This window comes from Rhododendron vialii, chromosome 2a (genome assembly GCF_030253575.1).
Source record: "Rhododendron vialii isolate Sample 1 chromosome 2a, ASM3025357v1".
Classification (NCBI taxonomy): Eukaryota; Viridiplantae; Streptophyta; class Magnoliopsida; order Ericales; family Ericaceae; genus Rhododendron; species Rhododendron vialii.
In genome coordinates, this window is record NC_080558.1 from 40,979,967 (window position 1) to 40,998,235 (window position 18,269).

General features: G+C 36.9%; 1 protein-coding gene and 1 non-coding gene across 2 annotated transcripts; one reads left to right on the forward strand and one right to left on the reverse strand.

The window, feature by feature from the left end:
• Window positions 1-6,398: 6,398 nt before the first annotated feature.
• On the forward strand, window positions 6,399-6,506 carry LOC131318234 (small nucleolar RNA snoR100). The gene has a single exon (XR_009197568.1). It is a non-coding gene; the product is annotated as a small nucleolar RNA snoR100 (small nucleolar RNA).
• A 1,413-nt stretch (window positions 6,507-7,919) lies between these two features.
• Window positions 7,920-9,135, reverse strand: LOC131317771 (zinc finger protein 3-like). Its single transcript, XM_058347389.1, has one exon. The coding sequence runs from the start codon at window positions 8,905-8,907 to the stop codon at window positions 8,155-8,157; it is 753 nt and encodes a 250-aa protein (XP_058203372.1). The 5' UTR covers window positions 8,908-9,135; the 3' UTR covers window positions 7,920-8,154.
• Window positions 9,136-18,269: the final 9,134 nt, after the last annotated feature.

An 18,269-nucleotide genomic window follows, 5' to 3' on the forward strand; every position in this document is an offset into this window, starting at 1 on the left:
TCAAGCATTTATCTGTTTTGTTGTGTCTGATGCATGAGAATCGTCAAAACATAACGAAACGGCCCACATGAAACAGAGTAGGTTATGAGCCCCTTTGACGTATTACGACTTGCGTTGCTGAATTTATGTAGCTGTAGCAAAGACTTAACGTTTCAGAGTCTATGCCCTTGAGCTATAAAATCCTCAGTTTCAGGAGGAGTTAATTATGTCTCTCTACGGTTGACACGGCTATATGAATTTAACTAGATATTTAGCTGTGAGACTTCTGCATGGCTTTCTATATAGGTGTTGTCATAATGGAGGCAACCATGTTCTATGTGGCTGTGTCCTTAAGTGGGTTTAAGTCTCTTTTACCTGTCGATTAAATGAAATGTTTATGTAGCAGTTTTTTTCCACTTTTTTATCTAGGCATAATGTAGGGTTAGATATATTTGGGGGGTCCAAAACATTAGTGCAATTAAGGGGGCCAAAGCAGGGATGTAGGAGCCTTATTTCAAGGCGGGCATGGTCAGTACAGTAGATACTCCTCTAGTTCTTTTCTTCTTCTTTTTTGAGAACGAGATACACCTCTAGTTCTTGAATACTATCTCACATTAGGACTCTATCCTTCCTGATTTAGGGTCTACATATTTCCACACTGATTAATTTGCTAATAGATTTCAGAATGGGAGTCTATTAGAGGTTGTGTACTCACGGAGGTTAGGGGTTTGGGGATTTTACCGGCATGCCCTTGTCATTCAAGCTTGTGGTAAGTGAAACATTATGGCATACGATGAATATGGTCAATATTAAATGTTTCTCTGCCCATTTTGTTTGCTTTCTCATCTAAATTTACATTTTACATGTGGTTTGAAGCTCTCTGTTTCCTGTGATACACCATTCATTTTCGGCAGATGTTATATCTCTGTATTTGTTCTAACTCGTAATAGAGCTTGAATATCTTGTTCCAAAGTAGTTGAATGTTTAAGGCTGTCATTCTCCCATGTCGGTCATAATGGCAATTATGGTTCAACCTCAGGAATCATAGGGCAGCAAATGAGTATGAGCACCGTGCTGGGTTTGCACCAAAGCCTTTTATCATACGGGTAGTACGGCCGATTTTTTCAGAGCCCTTAGACATTTTGTGAACACATTAGGATGTCAACTTGTTAACTCAGGCTTCGTTGTTTACTTGTGTTATGTTGTCTAGTAAGAGCTCTGCCGGAGTGTTGGTGAGGAATATGGACTCACGATCTCCTAATCCTACAATCAAAAACCCAAATGGTACTACAAGGTCCATCTCAGCAATCGAAGCTATTGTGGACGGCCAGTCAGAAAACGACTTGCCTCGAAACAGAATGGGGAGGTTTTGGTCTGTCTGCATCGGCTTCTGAAGTAGTAGAGGAAAAGTCGGTTTCTGAAGAATTTCCCACTAGATATGAAACCCTCTCAACATCCGGTCGTAGTGAGCCCTCCGAGATCTTTCAGCATTTCATGTTCAAATATTATACCCATGCTCGGGTCATTTTGTGCTCTTGCAATCTTGTTGACCCAGGCATAGGTGGCTCTACATAGAGCCAAGGGTAGTCAAATGAACATCCTAGATTGTTTTTTTTACACGTGTTATTTCCTATGGAGTATATTTAAAAGGTTAGTTCCTGATTTTTACCTTCTACCCCAATTTTAACATGCTATTAGCAGATCCTCATCTGCTATCCGCCTTGAAGGTCCAAGTTCAGTTTCCTGGCTCAAAAAAGGTTTGAAATACAAAAACTACTTGTTACCCTGGACCACCCAACCAAATCTCTTTTCCATAGAAAATTTCTCCTCCATCAAAGAAATCTTGCTTGGAAAATATGAGAAACTCATACCAGTCATCGCTTTCTTTGATACTGGTGCAGCAGTCTCCATTCTCAACCCAGTAATCCTCCCTAGATCCTACTGGCAGTCATGTTTCAGACCTTTTACAGCAGCCAATGGAGAAACATTTGTCATCACTCTGATAAGTAAGCCTGTTTCCATTCAACTTTTCCCAGGGCCTTTTGAAATAAGGATGGAGCTGTTTTCATGTTCCCTTCCTCCTCTCAAGAATGTTTTTCTGGGTATCCTCAAATGTCTCAACCCTTACTTATAAATCCTATTTCAAGATTTGGTCTTCTTTGAACACCCTATTCACGAAACTTTGAACGCCAAACTCATTTAATTCGAATACTTGATAGTCTACTACCCAATCCAAAGCCATTTAAGTGAAAGAAACGACCAATTTTCAGTTCAGAAAAGCAATTGAATGATTAAAATTTAAATGTTATGTTGAAAAGGCAAAACTATGTGTGCAGAATTGAATGTTTGGTGTCAAAAGCATTAAACAAATCATTAAGTTTGTTATACGTATGTTTTTATTAGAATTAGAATTGATAGCTTTTAAGTTACTTTATTTAATCTATTATGACCTCTGTAAAATTATATTCTGGAGCCGCCACTGTCATCAGGAATGCAGAATGGATAAGGATCATGAGAGCCTCAACTCTAGTCAACTGTTCGAATGTGTCAACGATTTAAGTAGCGCTGTCTCACTTACGAGTTGTAGGCTGGGCCTAATTTGGTTTCTCCACAAGTCACCCAGGGGTGTTCATGAGAGACATACAAAGTCTAATACTGTATTAGCAAAACCACAAAAAAGTAAAAAGGAAAATAAAATAAAATAAAATAACCCCACCACCATGGTGTCTAAAATTTTTGTTCTCTAAAGGTGGGTTTTCTGTTTTTTTCAAAAAGTATTTTTTGAAAAAGAAGGTAATTTCAAGTTCAAAAATCATGTGTTTACCACGCAAATAATTTTTCTATCAATATAGATCTTATTTGATAGATCTCATTGAGATTTTTTATACGGTGCAAAAAAAATCAAAAAATTATTTTTCATTTTCATTATATTTGAGTTTGAAAATTGAAAGAAAGAACTTTTAAAATAAGAAGGTAAACTGGAATACACACACACAACCCCCTTCCCAAACTCAAAATAAGTACTTATTTTTTAAGAAGGCAATTTCAAGCTTAAAAATCATATGCTTACGCAAATAATTTTCCTATAAAATGGATAGATTTCATTGAGATATTTTAAACGGTGCAAAAAAAATTGAAAAATTATTTTTCATTTACATTATTTTTTAGTTTGAAAATGTGAAATAAGCTGCTTATTTTTTAAGAAGGTTTCTGGAACGGGGTCAATGCTTTTGTTTTGTGTAGATTACAAAAGGGTAGAAGGGTGTTGTGGCCATGATCACATAATTCGTCAAAATGCCTACACTCTCGCTCTCAATCCTTGTACTGCGTTCGTGTTCTCAATCTTTGCTCTCGCGGATTTTAGTATTTTTAGGATGTCTTTCAAAGACCTTTTACGCTCCCGCTTATGCATCTGCACCCGAATTACTCCATTTGACTTTAGGTTTTGGCAACCTTTGTTGGGTGTGACCAAAGAAACCCTTACTCATTGGAATTCAATAAGAGGGGCCTAAACAAGCCTGACAAAACTCTGTGGTAGAGCTATAGAAGCTTCCTCAAGGCGGGCCTGGGCTGACATGCACAGCTCTACCACATTTTCAACAGTGAGTGATAGTATTGTTCACCTACATTGCTTGAGATGAGGTCTATAAAATCTAAACCACAATCTCACCACATCAAAGTAAAAAAATAAAAAATAATCTGGTACGGTTGCGAAGATACGTCGTCTGCTTAAGACACAACTGCAGTGTGAAGTTGGCCCGTTTTCGGGCTTGTGTCGGGTTTGTTTTAATGCCTTATACTGTTTACTTTGTAGAGCTCGTCACGAAGTTCAATCGGGAAAAAAATCAGTTCATCGAGTATCTGCCAATATCTTTTCGAGACACATTTTCTTTGATAAAAATGGATTTGATCCAGTGTTCCCGAGTCCATTTTTCTCAAAAGAAATGTGCTCTGAAAAAGTTACCGCCCTATATTAGGCGAACATGATTTTTTTCACAATTGAAGTTTGCGACAAGCTCAAAAAAGTAAAAGGTTTAGATCATCAAACTGAACACGGCACATGCTTGAAAACGGGCCGATTGCACGCAGCAGTCGGGCAACCCAACTGTTGACAAGCCATCTCCTAATATATCAGTAAAAATTTTACAATATACTATATTCTAATCCTAATGTGTTACACTAGTTTTGTTTCAAGTTTGAGATAATTGCAAATTCAAACTGATGTAGAAAGACGAACAGTAACAGAAAAGGAAAGACGTGATAAAAAATTAGATGCACCCAATTAGATACAGGTGCGGGGATACGTCACCTAATTAGTAAGATCCTATGGGTTTATATTATGAGTAAACTTACCGGATATATCCTAATCCAGTTGTGCTCCATCGATACCATTCGTTCACTGTTGGATATAAAAATTACCTGTATCCGAAATCAATAATAGAAAGACATGTACAGAAGTACGCGGTTTAAACAAAGGATATGTTTCCTGTCACGTATCCCGTATCTGTGCCCCTGTAAGTTGTACATTGTGGAGCCTCACGTATTGAACGCATCATGTTTACGCAAGGCATCTGCGTTGTAGCGTCTGGTACTTTTGGTATTTTTTTTTCGTGGATTTTTAACACTACTATGGTTGGAGCATTTGAAAATGCTCCCCTTACGAAACTTTTGTGTTATAGTCATCGTGATGGCACACCCTTGGCCTCGGAGACCGTGAACGGGAACACACATAAGCTGAATCCGATAACTGCGTTCTTGGATGATTTTTCTAGATCTTTTGTTTATTTTCTTGCGTATGTATTCCAGATCTTGTATCAGGATTCTGCATATTCGAAGACAAGTTATCGTTTCCACACGGGTATTTCAGCATAAATGAAGAGTACATGTTACATAGCTGGTAGGTGTCCTTGAAGGCGAGGGGACTTGCCGACTTGGTAGGTAGTTGGAGAGAAACTAGAGATTTATTGATTGTCAACCCAATTTTATTTTTCATGTTAGTGTTTGTGAAGCCTAATTAATTTGGTTTGGTTGTCAACCTAAATTGATTTTTCTCGTTTGGGTTTGTGAAGTCTGATTTGGTTTGGTTGTCAACCCAAATTGATTATTTGGGATTCAGCCTTAGGCCATAGATGCTTGTTATAAGTTGCTATACACAGCGGTCAGTCTCTCCATTCGATATATAGTACTAAAAATTGGTGGTGAGCCATAGATGTACTCAAGTACATTGTCGGGAAACCTCGCAAAAAATATCTCTGTCCTGCGTTCTTTGTTTCTTGCTTGATTGTTCTACATCTTTTGTGTATTTGTTGATTTGGCCGATTTGATATTCTTTGGGAGCGATAAATTAGACACCTTTCGAACCTTTTCTTTCATCTCCTTGTTTTGGGTAAGGGGAGAAATCACAGTTCTATCTTGTGGAGTCTATTAAACTGTGTTCAGAGGATGACAACTCGAGGCACTTACGAAACCAATCACATCCATAGCTACGCGAGGTTTGAACGAGTCACAATCCAAGAAAAATAACTCATATATAAAGAAATTCAAAAACTGAAAGATACATCAGATACATCTTTTTCAGGAACCGTTCGATGCACGCGAGACCAGCGGATGCGCCACGAGAGACCCGCCTAGCACATCAAACAGCTCTGGATAAATCTGCGTGCGAACGTCTCCATCGAAAGCATTGTTTTTTAATTGAGATGTGTTAGAGATGGAGACTGACTGACCATCGGATTAGGGTTTTTTTAATCACAACCAAATCTTGCTAGATTCACCTGTTACATTAGTTAATTAGGCGCCCGTACCCTAACTCACGAAAAAGACAAACATGTGATCTAGAAAATTTAGAACTAGAACATTTTCCCATTAAACAAATGTGCACGCATACAAAGTAACAGTCTTTTTTTCTTTTCTTTTCTTTTTTTTGGTTTTATTTTATTAATTATCTTGGAGTGTTAACCAACTCATTATCCTGGTTTTTGATAATAATATTTCGTACGTAATTACGTTGTTGATGTTGTGTTTATTTTTATTTATTATGTGGGAGAAATCGATAGCGTCCCCCGATTATTAATCGTAGGATGGTTAATTTTCATGATGTTTGGTAAATCAGTAAAACGAGGAAAGATTAAAGGGTTCGGGTTACTCTCCGTGACTGTTGCGGCCATTGCGGACATGTCAATGGTTTTTTTTTTTCTGAAAAATGCAAGAGACTCTGATCGGTATTACCCACGCTAGGGAGTGAGCTTTAGTAAGGGACTGAGACAGTTAGTGAATCCTAAACCTCAAGGAGTTTTCTAGGTTAACTGAGTGACATTTTAGCATTCCATCTTTTGTAAATTTCATTAAATTTGTGGCCATTGAAATGATCCACCTCTGTTGTTTTAGTGTCAATAACGCATACCGATACTCTAGACTATTAATGAAAGAAACATGGTAATGTGCACATAAATTGATTTGGGTCTTTAGGCCTGCTTTCTCTGATGCCATTTGGCTTTGATTTGGGAGCATGGTTTTACAACAAAGCGTCCTTGTAGCTCCTCGGTTCTTGGAGGTTTACGGGGGCCACTGTTTTAGTGGTATTCTGAGAGCAGCCACTTTGTACATATATTGTCAAAGGTTAGGTCTGTTTCCAATCATCCCCGCCTATACCCCCAATGATTGGGAACTAGATGAGTTATGTTATGTTGTTTTTGTTTTTGTTCTTTCTTGTCTTTTATCCTGCACTTTATGTCAAGACAACAAATTGAGCAAATTGAGTCATGACATTGTCAAAAGACATTGATTTGAGCAGAGGGGACTGGATTAATCTGTAAATTGTATTGGATATATCTTTCTTTTGTTGTCTGGTGGAAGAGTAAGAAATTTATCAATAGCAACAAGATTATATAGTAACTCGCTGTGTGCAGCTATTACAAAAGGAAGAGAAAATGCCTAAAGCAACCCATCGGCACGGTAATTGCAAAAGGGACCGACTATTTGCAACTACAAATTTCCTGAACATAGCCTGTTTATACTATGGTACACATTTCATTTGCATGAAAACAGGCTACGTTTAGAAAATTTGTGGTTGCAAATAGTCTGGCCCTAGCAAAAAGAAACGTGGCAGGAAATAGAGAATAAACCATGTCGGAGATGCGAATGTAAAGCCAAGATAAACAGTCGGAACAGTGGTTCCACTAGCGACGAGCTTTTCCACGGAAACCGACCAGTAACCAACCAGGTGACGAACGCCCATGTATTGAACGCTGCGTGCAATGATAATACACATGCAAACTAACTAGATCATGAAAATCTAACTACAAAGCAAAAACCAGTAAGGACAAAGCAAGAAAAAGACGCAGCCGTGGCTATTACAATGACACTATTAGAAAAACAAACGAATAAACCCTATCCACCCGCCCCGAACCCCAAGCCGCCGCCACCGATCCCCAACAAGCAACCAAACCGAACAGCCAAACACCAAACCATGGACAACCATCGCCACAAACGCGGATCTGTGAAACAACGTACCAAAACAATACAAACGCTTCCCAACGGGGCGAAACATGGCGAGTAAACCGCTGTATGTATCTTTCAGTACTGTTGTGTTTATGAAGAAGTAGGAATTGATTTGTTTGGAAAAATGGAACCAGGAATTAATGTGGGCATGAAAGTTGAAATATATCCACTAGTGAAAGTACTTTTCCCAATTGCTGTTGAGAGAAAGTGCAACAATGCCTTTTAGTCATTGAGCAGGTAAGAGATAAAAAGTAAAAAGAATAACAACAGCAAATGAAACTGAATTTCTAAAATTAAAGAACACCACAAAACCAACTGAACAAATTCCAAAATCAACAATTCAGAAAACCAGATTTCTTGGGACTTCCTAGGGGGTCAAATGTGTACAAAAATATGAGCACCAACACATAGTATATATTAGCTGTGAAATATACCCAATCTAGAAAAAAGAAACCAAATTTCTCCAGACTTTGTTCCTGTGATGTGATCAATGTACAAAAATGGTACTCCCAGAACAAACCAAAAGGAGCAAACCAACCAACCAAGATGAGACTATATAAGTCTATAACCAACTCCTAATCATAAAGAAAGGGGAAAATTAAGGAAGGATCAAATCTATATAATTGAGATTTCAAGAACAAAATTACAAAACCAAAAAAAGGTAGTAAAACTTAATTAGAGCTTGAGGGACAAGTCAAGCTTCTGATCGTGATTAGTCTTCAACCTTCCACCACCACTACCCGCCCACCCGTAACCGCCGCCAACTGCCTCCTCGGCCGGAGAGCTAGTCATCATCATCCTCGCCGGGCCGCCAAATCTTCCGACCCCGCCTTGAGACGACAATCCGGTGGATGCACCTCCATGGTAATTACTCTCTGCTGCTAATTTCCCTATAGCTGGTTGTTGAGCAATGGGGAGCCTTAACCCTCCACTATTTCCATAAATACCCCTGAACCCAGAAGAATTTGGCAAGTAAGAGGGTTTATGGATCAGGGAATGAACTTGGATTCCGAGAGGCATATGGTTATAAGCACCATGGAGTGGAAGACTAGCCAAGCTTGAATAATGGCTGTGGCTGTGGAACTGGGAGTGGCCTATTTTCAGCCCTCTTTTTGCCAGGGTCCTCTCTCTCTTGTGGGCATTCTGGTGCCCTCCCAGTGCCTGCGAACTGAAGAATTTCCTCTGGCAATAGTTGCAGGAGAAAACCCGCGGCTCGGAATCGGATCCCGGGGGGATTTTTGATGAGGCTTGGGTCGAACCCATGTCCAAACAATCAAGAAGATTCAGCTCTGGATTGAGCTTTTCTGGTATTCTCCCAATTTCTTGATCTTGATCTTCTTCTTCTTCTTCTTCTTCTTCCTCTTCCTCTTTTTGTTCTTCTCTTTCTGAAGTCTCAGAAGGGTATGGTTTGTTTCTCGCTGATTCCATTATTGGAAGTTGGATGATGATAATCCTATCTGGTTTTTTTTTGCTAATCTTCTTAAGGTGGGAAAATGATCGAGTTGGAAAAGAAGGGTAAAACTTTGTTGATGGGAAGTAATGCGTTTTATGCTATATGTGGAAGTATCCTATATTACCAAATTTTTCTAGGGAGAAAAAGTAGGGTATTCAAAAGTGACTGGAACTCCACTATATAAACTACATCTAAATTAACTAGTCATGGGTCTTTTAAGCAGATTGTGTACTGTACAAAAATAGGAAGCGGAGTTGTGCCCATCTCACAGCAGCGTATGGTTGCGCTAAATCTCATCGTTCAAAAATATTTTGGACGGCTTGGATGGTCCTACTATTTATTATTGGTAATAGTATTCTCCTGAACTATTGATTGCCGAGACGGACGGTGAGATAGACACAGCAGCCCTGCGTCCACGGAAATAATACTAATTAAAAATGTACAGTTCAGTGGTTTTATAAGTCTTATATTGGCCAAAAGGAAACACTGGGGTCCGGGTGGTTAGACGTTTACTTTCAGATGGTCTGGTGACTTTGGAGTCTAGGGGGGTACGTATTTGTCAAAACTTTAAACTGTATAAAAACTAATTCTAAAATTTGAGTGATGCTTCTTAAAGACTCGGATTTTTTTTTAAAGCGGCTTTTAAAATTTGTTTTCGTTCTTAAAGCAGAAACAGAAGTTGTGACAAACACACTGGAAAAACTTTCGAAGTGCTAGAACCGAGAATCGCCTCTTCAAAAGCTGCGTAAAGTCGAAGTGGTTTTGGGCAAAGGTTTGTCGAGATTCATGCCCATTTGCTCTTTTAGGCCGATGGGCTTTGTGCCATTATGCTCTGGGTATAATCATAATGCGATCACTCAAGCCGCTCCAATTCCAACTGAGTAGCATCTTCTTTGGTCACTTGGGACATCGTTAGCTTTGATTGTCCCTCGTACTCTTTTTGCTTAGTAAAATACTTTGCGATTGGGTGAAATTATACGAAGACCCTCTCATTTATACTTGTTTTCCACAAACACCTCATAACTTTTAAAATCGCCCACAGACCTCCCCTCACTTATGTCTATTTCGTATAGATGAGAGGATCTCCGTGTAATTTCACCTTAGGTGTTTGTATAGAAATGATGAAACTGCTTAGGTGTTTTCTTTTTCTTTTGTTAGACTTCAGATTGTTTTCGTTTTCGTAGAATAAGAAATTATTAATATTTCAACATGGATACCAAATAAAAGTGGATTCGGCTTCTTTGCAATGGGTGTACAATCCAACCTGGATCGTTTATCCTGATAATTAATGGTTCAGATTTGTTGAATCTTTTACCGATAAAAGTATATTAGTACCGGTAAAATATTCAAAACAAATATGAACCATTAAAAATGCTAACCAACGATTGCGATCACTTGGACTGCACTTCTGCAGTCTAGGTTTGGAACTTGGACTGTAGACGAGCCAGGTTCATAAGAGCAAACAAAACTAGAAAATTATGCTTGTGAGTTTCTTATGTTTCCTAGAATGGATGTTTTTCAATAATGTGGCTCACTTGATGTACTCAAAAGCTTTGCCGTTCATCCTAAGAGGTTGGCCTCGTAGTTAAGGTACGGGAAATTTCTTCATTCTTAAATTTTAGGTTCAAAACCTCATGTGTGCTATAAACTCTTATAGGGTTAGTTCATATGGAACTTTGTTTCAGTTTTTATCAAGATCTGTGCTAGTGTACATACGGTAAAATTGATCGTCCAAGGATTAATCAAATTGTCCATAAACTGATCGGGAGTGAGCTTTGCTGCTCAACAGAAACAAATGTACTTGAAACATATCCTTCCAAAAGAGTATTCTTAGGTTGTGTTGTCAGGTGCTTTATGTATGTTTGGGAGCCTCTCTTTTTCTTTTCTTTTCGACTTTTTTTTATTATGGTCAAAATAATATGTAAATTGTTTAAGATATATGAGCAGAACACATTTTGCAACAAGAGTAGTTTTTCGGAGTATATAATCATAAAAAAAAAAGAGTTATGGTTTGGAGTTGCCAAAAATGGAAAAAACGTAAACTCCAAGGGTAGCTGAAGTGCGCGCCAACAAGAATGAGTTGTAAATCTAGTTATTCTAAGTCCGAAACCTTGCAACCTCTTAGGGCCAGGTCGCAAGAGAGAAATTTCTTGTGAAGCCTCTATAGTTCAGCGTAGATGGTCTATCTTTGACTGGACCGTGGAGGAGAATAGTCCGGATTGTGGAGGAGAATAGTCGAGGTGCGATTAAGCTGACCTGAACATCGCTAACCGTAAAGACAAAAATTAAAAGAAGGGGAAAATGCAAAGGTTATCTAGTTTTATAGTATTTACTGGCACATGAATAGGTAACAGATAATGGAATGACTGGCTGCATCAAACTGCTGAAAGTTGGGCCAGGGCCATTTTAAGGAAGAATAATGAAGAGGGGGGACAATGCCAGAAGTGTCCCTTTAGACCAAACAGTTCTTCCTTTTACTTTTTACAGTTGAAGTCTTTCAGATTGGTGCGCCAATCATGTCCCCTTCTAGGCTACTTTGGAATACACGTGTTTCTCTGCGTGCACCTTTTGTTGGGGCGCCACTTCTTGGAGAAGTTTTTGGTGCCGAACGCGTATTACACGCGTGGTACTCTGTCGGCAAATTCGTACAATTCAAACGTGTTTTGAACGGTTCGAATTTTGAAGAGAGAAAAAGAGGAGAGAATGTGGAAGAGTGGGAGGAGAGAGAGGAAATTATGAGCCATTTACCTAATAAAATACAAGAGTGTGAAGACCACACAAACACAAGTCGATTGAATGGTTGAGATTCATTTGATCTAAGAGTTGATGTATGCTCTCCAACTTTCTTAAGAAAACACCCACACTCTTACAAACATATTACAAATATGCCATCAGTTCTTTTTACCTACTGCTCGGCTTCTGACGTTGGCATAAAAAAATAAAAATATATTACAAAAATGTCAGTGCCTATTGCACTACCTAGGTGCGTAATGCCGTAGGCACGGTCAAACACTAGTGTAAAATACGTTTGAAAGATTGAGATCCCTGACGGGTACTGTCACGTGATATCCGCTCGGCATCCAAAAACTTCCTCACTTCTCTGGGGTTTTCTGTATTATTTCTAGTTTTCCTATTGTTATCCATTTTTTTTAGAAGAGAAGAATTTTGACTACCCAATTTGACGAAGGGAAATGATTTTCACTCATCTTTTTCATTGAAAGGGCCACTTGAGTCACTTTTTCCACATGAAAGGGCCAAAAGATAATTTCACATGAAAGGGAGTGCCAATGAAGAAAAAAGAGAGTGTGAAAATCATTTTCCTTTTATGAATTCATTAATCATTTTGTTTTTTATTATAAAAAGTTAAATGAAAATATCTCTTTTTTATAAATGCACTCGTTAGTTTGAGAGTTTTCCTCATGTAATTTGATCCAGGAAAATATAAAGTTGTGCATTCATTGAAATTGGGTTGTGTGAAAATTACTTTCGTTATTTTTAGGGAATTAATTTTCACACCCCTTTTTTATGCAAATGCATTTTTTTTTGTAGTGATATGAAATTACATGATTACCCTTTCCATGTGTGAAGGAAAATATGCATGAAGGGTAATTTTGTAATTCTACATTAACAAAGATCGACCAAAAAAACAGAGTGCACTTAGATAAAAGGGAAGTATTTTTATTACGATTATCTTGGAAGTTTTTTTTTTTTCCAGCAAAGAGAACATCATATGTAATGTGCAATGAGAAAGAAATTTATATAGTACATTAAACAAATGTACATAAAAGAGACAATGAGAAGGAAGCGGCCAAGTGATTGTGAAATAGTCGAGGTAGGCGAAAGTGGCCCGGACGACCATAAGAAAAAAGAAGAAGAAGTAGATATATCCAGTGTTTCAACCATTTGTCCAAGGGTAGAGTAGCATCACTTTTATGATGTTTTTAGCTAAAGGTGGAAATAAATTCCACTTTATTGTCTATTTCTATGTGAGGAAGAAAATCCTTTTTCTTCAAATTGTCCAAGATCTATGGGCTTAGCATGTCGAGAGAAAAGTTATATTCCCTCCGTCCCTTTTTAAATGTCTTACTTCGTAACTCCAACTTATTAAAAAAATATCATCATTATACTTTTCACATCAACTTTTTCTTCCACTTTCCCTACTTACTCATCATCATTACACTTTTTACTCACTAACTTTTCAAAATGGAATCTACTTTTAGGGATAATATAGACAATATACCAACTTTTACCCATTAACTTTACCAAATGGACACTTATTAAGGGACAACCAAAAATGAAATACTGGACTATAATAAGGGGACGGAGGGAGTACAAAAAGTCTCTCTCTTTCATAATATTGAGAGAGAAATAAACTATGTGATATTAATACCATGTGATTCAAGTGAACGAGGCATGCAACTCCTAACGGGTTGCGCTGGTAATCAAGGCCTGGGTAGGAGTAATTTGCTCCTTTTGAAGTCTTTCGTTCGAAACTTCTCAGTTGCTATCAAATCATTTGCGGCTAGTTTATACAGAGTGTTGTTCCGATTTTAATTAGTTGAGGTTTGCGCGTAAGCTGGTCCAAGCACCTAAATTATCAAAAAAGAATTCAAGTGACAGAGGCATCCTATTCGGATTAGCTTTTGATTTTGACAACTTAATGTCGCATCTAGTAGTTGAAGGGGACAACACATTTTTGTATAGTTAATTTGGTACAATCTTCAACATTTGGGACACAATATTCTCAAGTACCCAAAAAACAAAAACTTTTGGGACATATAATTCGAAATTCAAAAGTTGGGATTGTTGGTTTATTGTTTGTTAATTGCTAGAATTAGATTCAAGGAAGGAGTAGGATTTCGATGGTAAATATTATGCAAAATTCAATAAAACCAGTTGGTCAGAAATGTTCAATTTTCAGAGGGTGAATCTACACTAAATATTTTGGATAAAATTTACTATTATAGCTTGGGGTTTTGAAAAAAAAAAAAATTAACATCTTAATCAATTTGTTCAATTAAATTTTTTTTTTTTGCAAAATTCAATAAAACCAGTTGTCGTACCCAGTGGCCTCTTCATATATACATCCTCTAACGGGAAACAACTTAGATTTATTTTAATATTTCGTTTGAGTCGGAAAATGATATTCAAATTACTAATAGGTTTCAATGAAATCCTTGAAAAGAAAACTGTTTGGTTACCACAGAAAACGAATAAAACTTATATTCTCTTTGCCTTTGCATCTTTTTTCTTGACAAATCTTCATAGGATGGTGACCTTTATCTAGGCCATTGGCTTCAAGTGATAGAAATTTGAGATTTCACTTTTTGCTAATTAAGTATGGAGGGTCTGTTTGATTTGATATACGAGCATCAGATTGGACACATATATGCCCGGAATGAGCACATATTTGGAGTTTCTTACAAAAAAAATCTCGTGCAGATTAAATTATAAATATCTATAGAATATATTTAATTTTACCTAGTGTGGTATATGAAAAAAAATTGTTTGAAGTGTGGTATTAGTAACCTGATCATTAATGATTCAAAAGGATAATATATTTTATGATTAGATTAAATATCCTTGATTCTCAGTGTATAGTTAAAGATACATACCCTAATTAATTATAAATTTCATTTGTTTATAGTACTAGAAAAGTGAAGAATAGATTAATGGTTTACCGACAATACATATCGGAATTATTAATATTCTGTATCATGTAACAAAGTCTCATGTAATCAAATTAGGACCCATCACAGTCTCACTTGAGGCCGATCTCGATCAATTGTCCATTTTGTAAGTGTTTACGTCTGCATCACTAAAATTAAGTTGATCAAACATTGGTGATGAAGTAAAAGAACCGTATTTGTCTTAAGAGTAATGAATAGTCAGAGTCCAGTCGTCATAAAACTATGATTCAATCAAGCTTTAATGAACTCTTGCAATTTTCAACAACATTTACATTTTTTCAACTCTCTTTTGTATCTCTCTATTTAAGCCCAAACATTTTCAATTAATTTTTGGTTGCCTCTTCCCATGCACATAGGCTCACAAGGGGCAAAGGGTTTAAGGAACATTTTGGCCAATGAAAAAAAATCTTACAAACGAGAAATTCGCACATGGTTTTTATACGAATGAAAATAAGCTCTCTTTTTTATCGACATACTGAAAATAAGCTTTTTATTTGAAAATGTATGCATTTTATTTCAAAATAAGTTGAGCATGAGTGACTCTAAGGTAAATATTTGACTACACACTTATGTAGCATGCGATATGACTCTCTCTCTCTCTCTCTCTCTCTCTCTCTCTCTCTCTCTCTCTCTCTCTCTCTCTCTCTCTCTCTCTCTAATATAAAAATTATATAATTTTCCAATCCTCACTATGCATACGTAACTATGTGTATAAACAGACACAATACATGATATCATATATATCTTCTTCTTTTTTGTTTTTCTACGAGAAGTGTAAACTAATCTATTCAATAAATAAATTGTAATTACTAATAAGTCTTATATTTTTATATAGCCTGTAAAGTTATAAAGTTATAGTTTAAATGACTGGCCTGACTAAATATTTTCTTTAGCCGCGCTCCAATGCATCTCAACAATTGTTCCTCAAATTCTTGAACTTGTTTGTTATTTTTGTTTTTAACAAATGGAGAAATTCGACCCTCTCTCTACGGGGTTACTTGATAATTTAATTCAACACTTAAAACTGAATGTGCTAACTAATAATAGTTAAGTTGCTTGATAATCATATTTTATAATACTTAATATCTTAAGTGACTCTTAAAATATAGGCTTATATAAAAAGTTACAAAGCCAAGTAGCTACTTAATTCTGACTTGATTAGTTAGTATATTTGTGTACCACCCCCTTCAAATTCACCACCATGCACCACCCTCCTCCACCACCACCATGTAGCTACCATTGCCACCACCACCACCAACATTCTGTTGCCGCCGCCGCCACCATTGCAAACGACCACCAACTAGGGCTGTGCAAAAAATTCGGTGAACCGTTAAATCGGTCTGGACCGAACCAATCGGTATCTTTTGGATTGTGTCTGTGGATTAATGGTCCGGACATGGATTGAAAAATTAGAAATCATTGACATGCAGTTCGATCCACGGATTTTCATTACGAAACCGTGGATTAACTGAACCGGACCATGAGATATATATTTTGTATAAATAAATATATATGTATAGATATAAATAATTGTCAGTACTATTAGAACTTTTATTTACCAATTTTAGTATTTTACCTTAATAATGGGATATAGTGTAAGTCTACATAAAATATCAAAGGTAAAGCGTAATTTTTTTGTATAAGTAACGCTAGCGAGACTTCAGTAAAGTAGTTCATTTCTATTCTTCTCATTTGGGGTACAGTTGAAAAGATGAACATGATGATGTTCATTGCTATCGTGTTTGTTGAGAAGGTCAATTATATCCCACTAATCATGGGATAGATTAGGAAACAAATATTTTGTATGGGCCGTAGATTCTCTTCTATGATTTAGATTCCTAAACTAGCGTAGGAATTCTCTTGTATAAAATTATGCTTTTTCATTCAATGAAATCAATCTTTTCGGAAGGCAAAATATTTTTCTTCATTTCTTTATAGTGTTAGATCCCCGTTTTAAGTTGAAGTATGTGAAATTCTGTTTTGGCAAACTTTTTGATTCTGAGTTAGAGGAAGGGTTAACAAAAATGACAAAGGAAGTGTTGGATCATGTTTTTGTTGAGTACGAAAAGTTGAACGAAATTCGTGCATAAAACCTGTTGAAAAATGTATGCATTATAATTTGTGAAAATTTATATGCATCTCTATTAATTATTTTGATGATTAATTCAATGATATTTTTATTCGGCAAATACAAAATTATCGAAAAGTCGATTCCCGAATTAAATATTTTCGTGACCTTGAAATATAGCATAAAGTCTCTTGGATTCATGATTGAGCTCAATACATGCTTTAACGGTTTATTTAGATGAAATTGTGAGCCACAGGTTGACGAACCGGCTGACAAGCCGGCTGTCTGAACAGAAAGCTGTGACAACCGGACGACCACCCGGATGACCACTCTATCAAACGGCTAGTTTCCAACGGCTAGTTTCAAACGGCTAGTTTCCAACGGCTAGTTCCAACGGCTAGTTTCCAACGGCTAGGAAGCATATGGATGGCTATATAAGGCATCAAGAACTCATTAATGACAACATACACAAGCTACAACATTCCATATTATTGCAAGAGCAAATTCTCAAAAGATCAAAGCCAAAAATTCTCATTGTTCTTCCACTTTCATATTATTCTTGAGAGAAAATTTGTACAAGTCGTGAGCGATAATTTTCATACCTTCTTCACATACTTGTATTTCCTAAGTGAGTGTTTGAGTCAAACACTTGAAAGCTTAGACCAAATTCGGGTTGGAATTTGGGTGTTATTGTTTTTGAGAAGTTTTCGGAGAAAATTCTTGCGGTTGTGCTAGCTCCTCGGGAAAGCTAGAGGCATTCGGTTCTTGTAAGCACCCGCAAGACTTACAAGTTGTAATCTTTTAAAGATTAGTCTAACCTTCAAGTAATTGCTTGAGGAGAAGTGGAGTAGGGCCGGACCGTGGACAAATCCGGACCGAACCACTATAAACGGGTTCTATCTCTCTATCTCTCTATTTTGATTGCATACTTATTGTTTGCATATATTGTTAGAGATAAATTTTTATTGGTAATTATTACTAGCAATCCTATTCACCCCCCCTCTAGGTTGCATAATTTGGGTAACAATTGGTATCAGAGCCTGGGCTCTTGTTTGTAGATTTAACCATCTAAGAGTTAAGATCCATGGCAACCACTAGTAATGTTTCTTGTATCGAAGGTCAATCGTCCAATAGACCTCCCTTGTTCACCGGAGAAAATTACTCTCATTGGAAAAATAGAATGATGATCTTTATTCAATCCACGGATTATGATCTATGGAAAATTATCAAAAATGGTCCCATTATTCCTACTAAGAAAGTTGGAGAAGAGACTATGCCTAAACCAGATTATGAGTGGAGTCATTTGGAAAAGGCTTCAATAGAAAAGAACTATAGAGCTATGAACCTTCTTTTTTGTGCTATTACTCCCAATGAATATGATTGTGTTTCCGCATGTGAATCGGCTAAAGAAATATGGGATAAGTTAGAAATGTCACATGAAGGAGATAGTCAAGTTAAGGAGTCCAAAATTGATATTCTTGTGCATAGCTATGAGCTCTTCAAAATGAAACCGGATGAATCTATATCTCAAATGTTTGCTAGATTTGCTAGTATTACTAACGGTTTAAAAGCTCTTGGA

Excerpts from the sequence above, each read along its gene's own strand:
- LOC131317771 (XM_058347389.1), bottom strand. The coding sequence starts at position 8,907 with ATGGAATCAGCGAGAAACAAACCATACCCTTCTGAGACTTCAGAAAGA.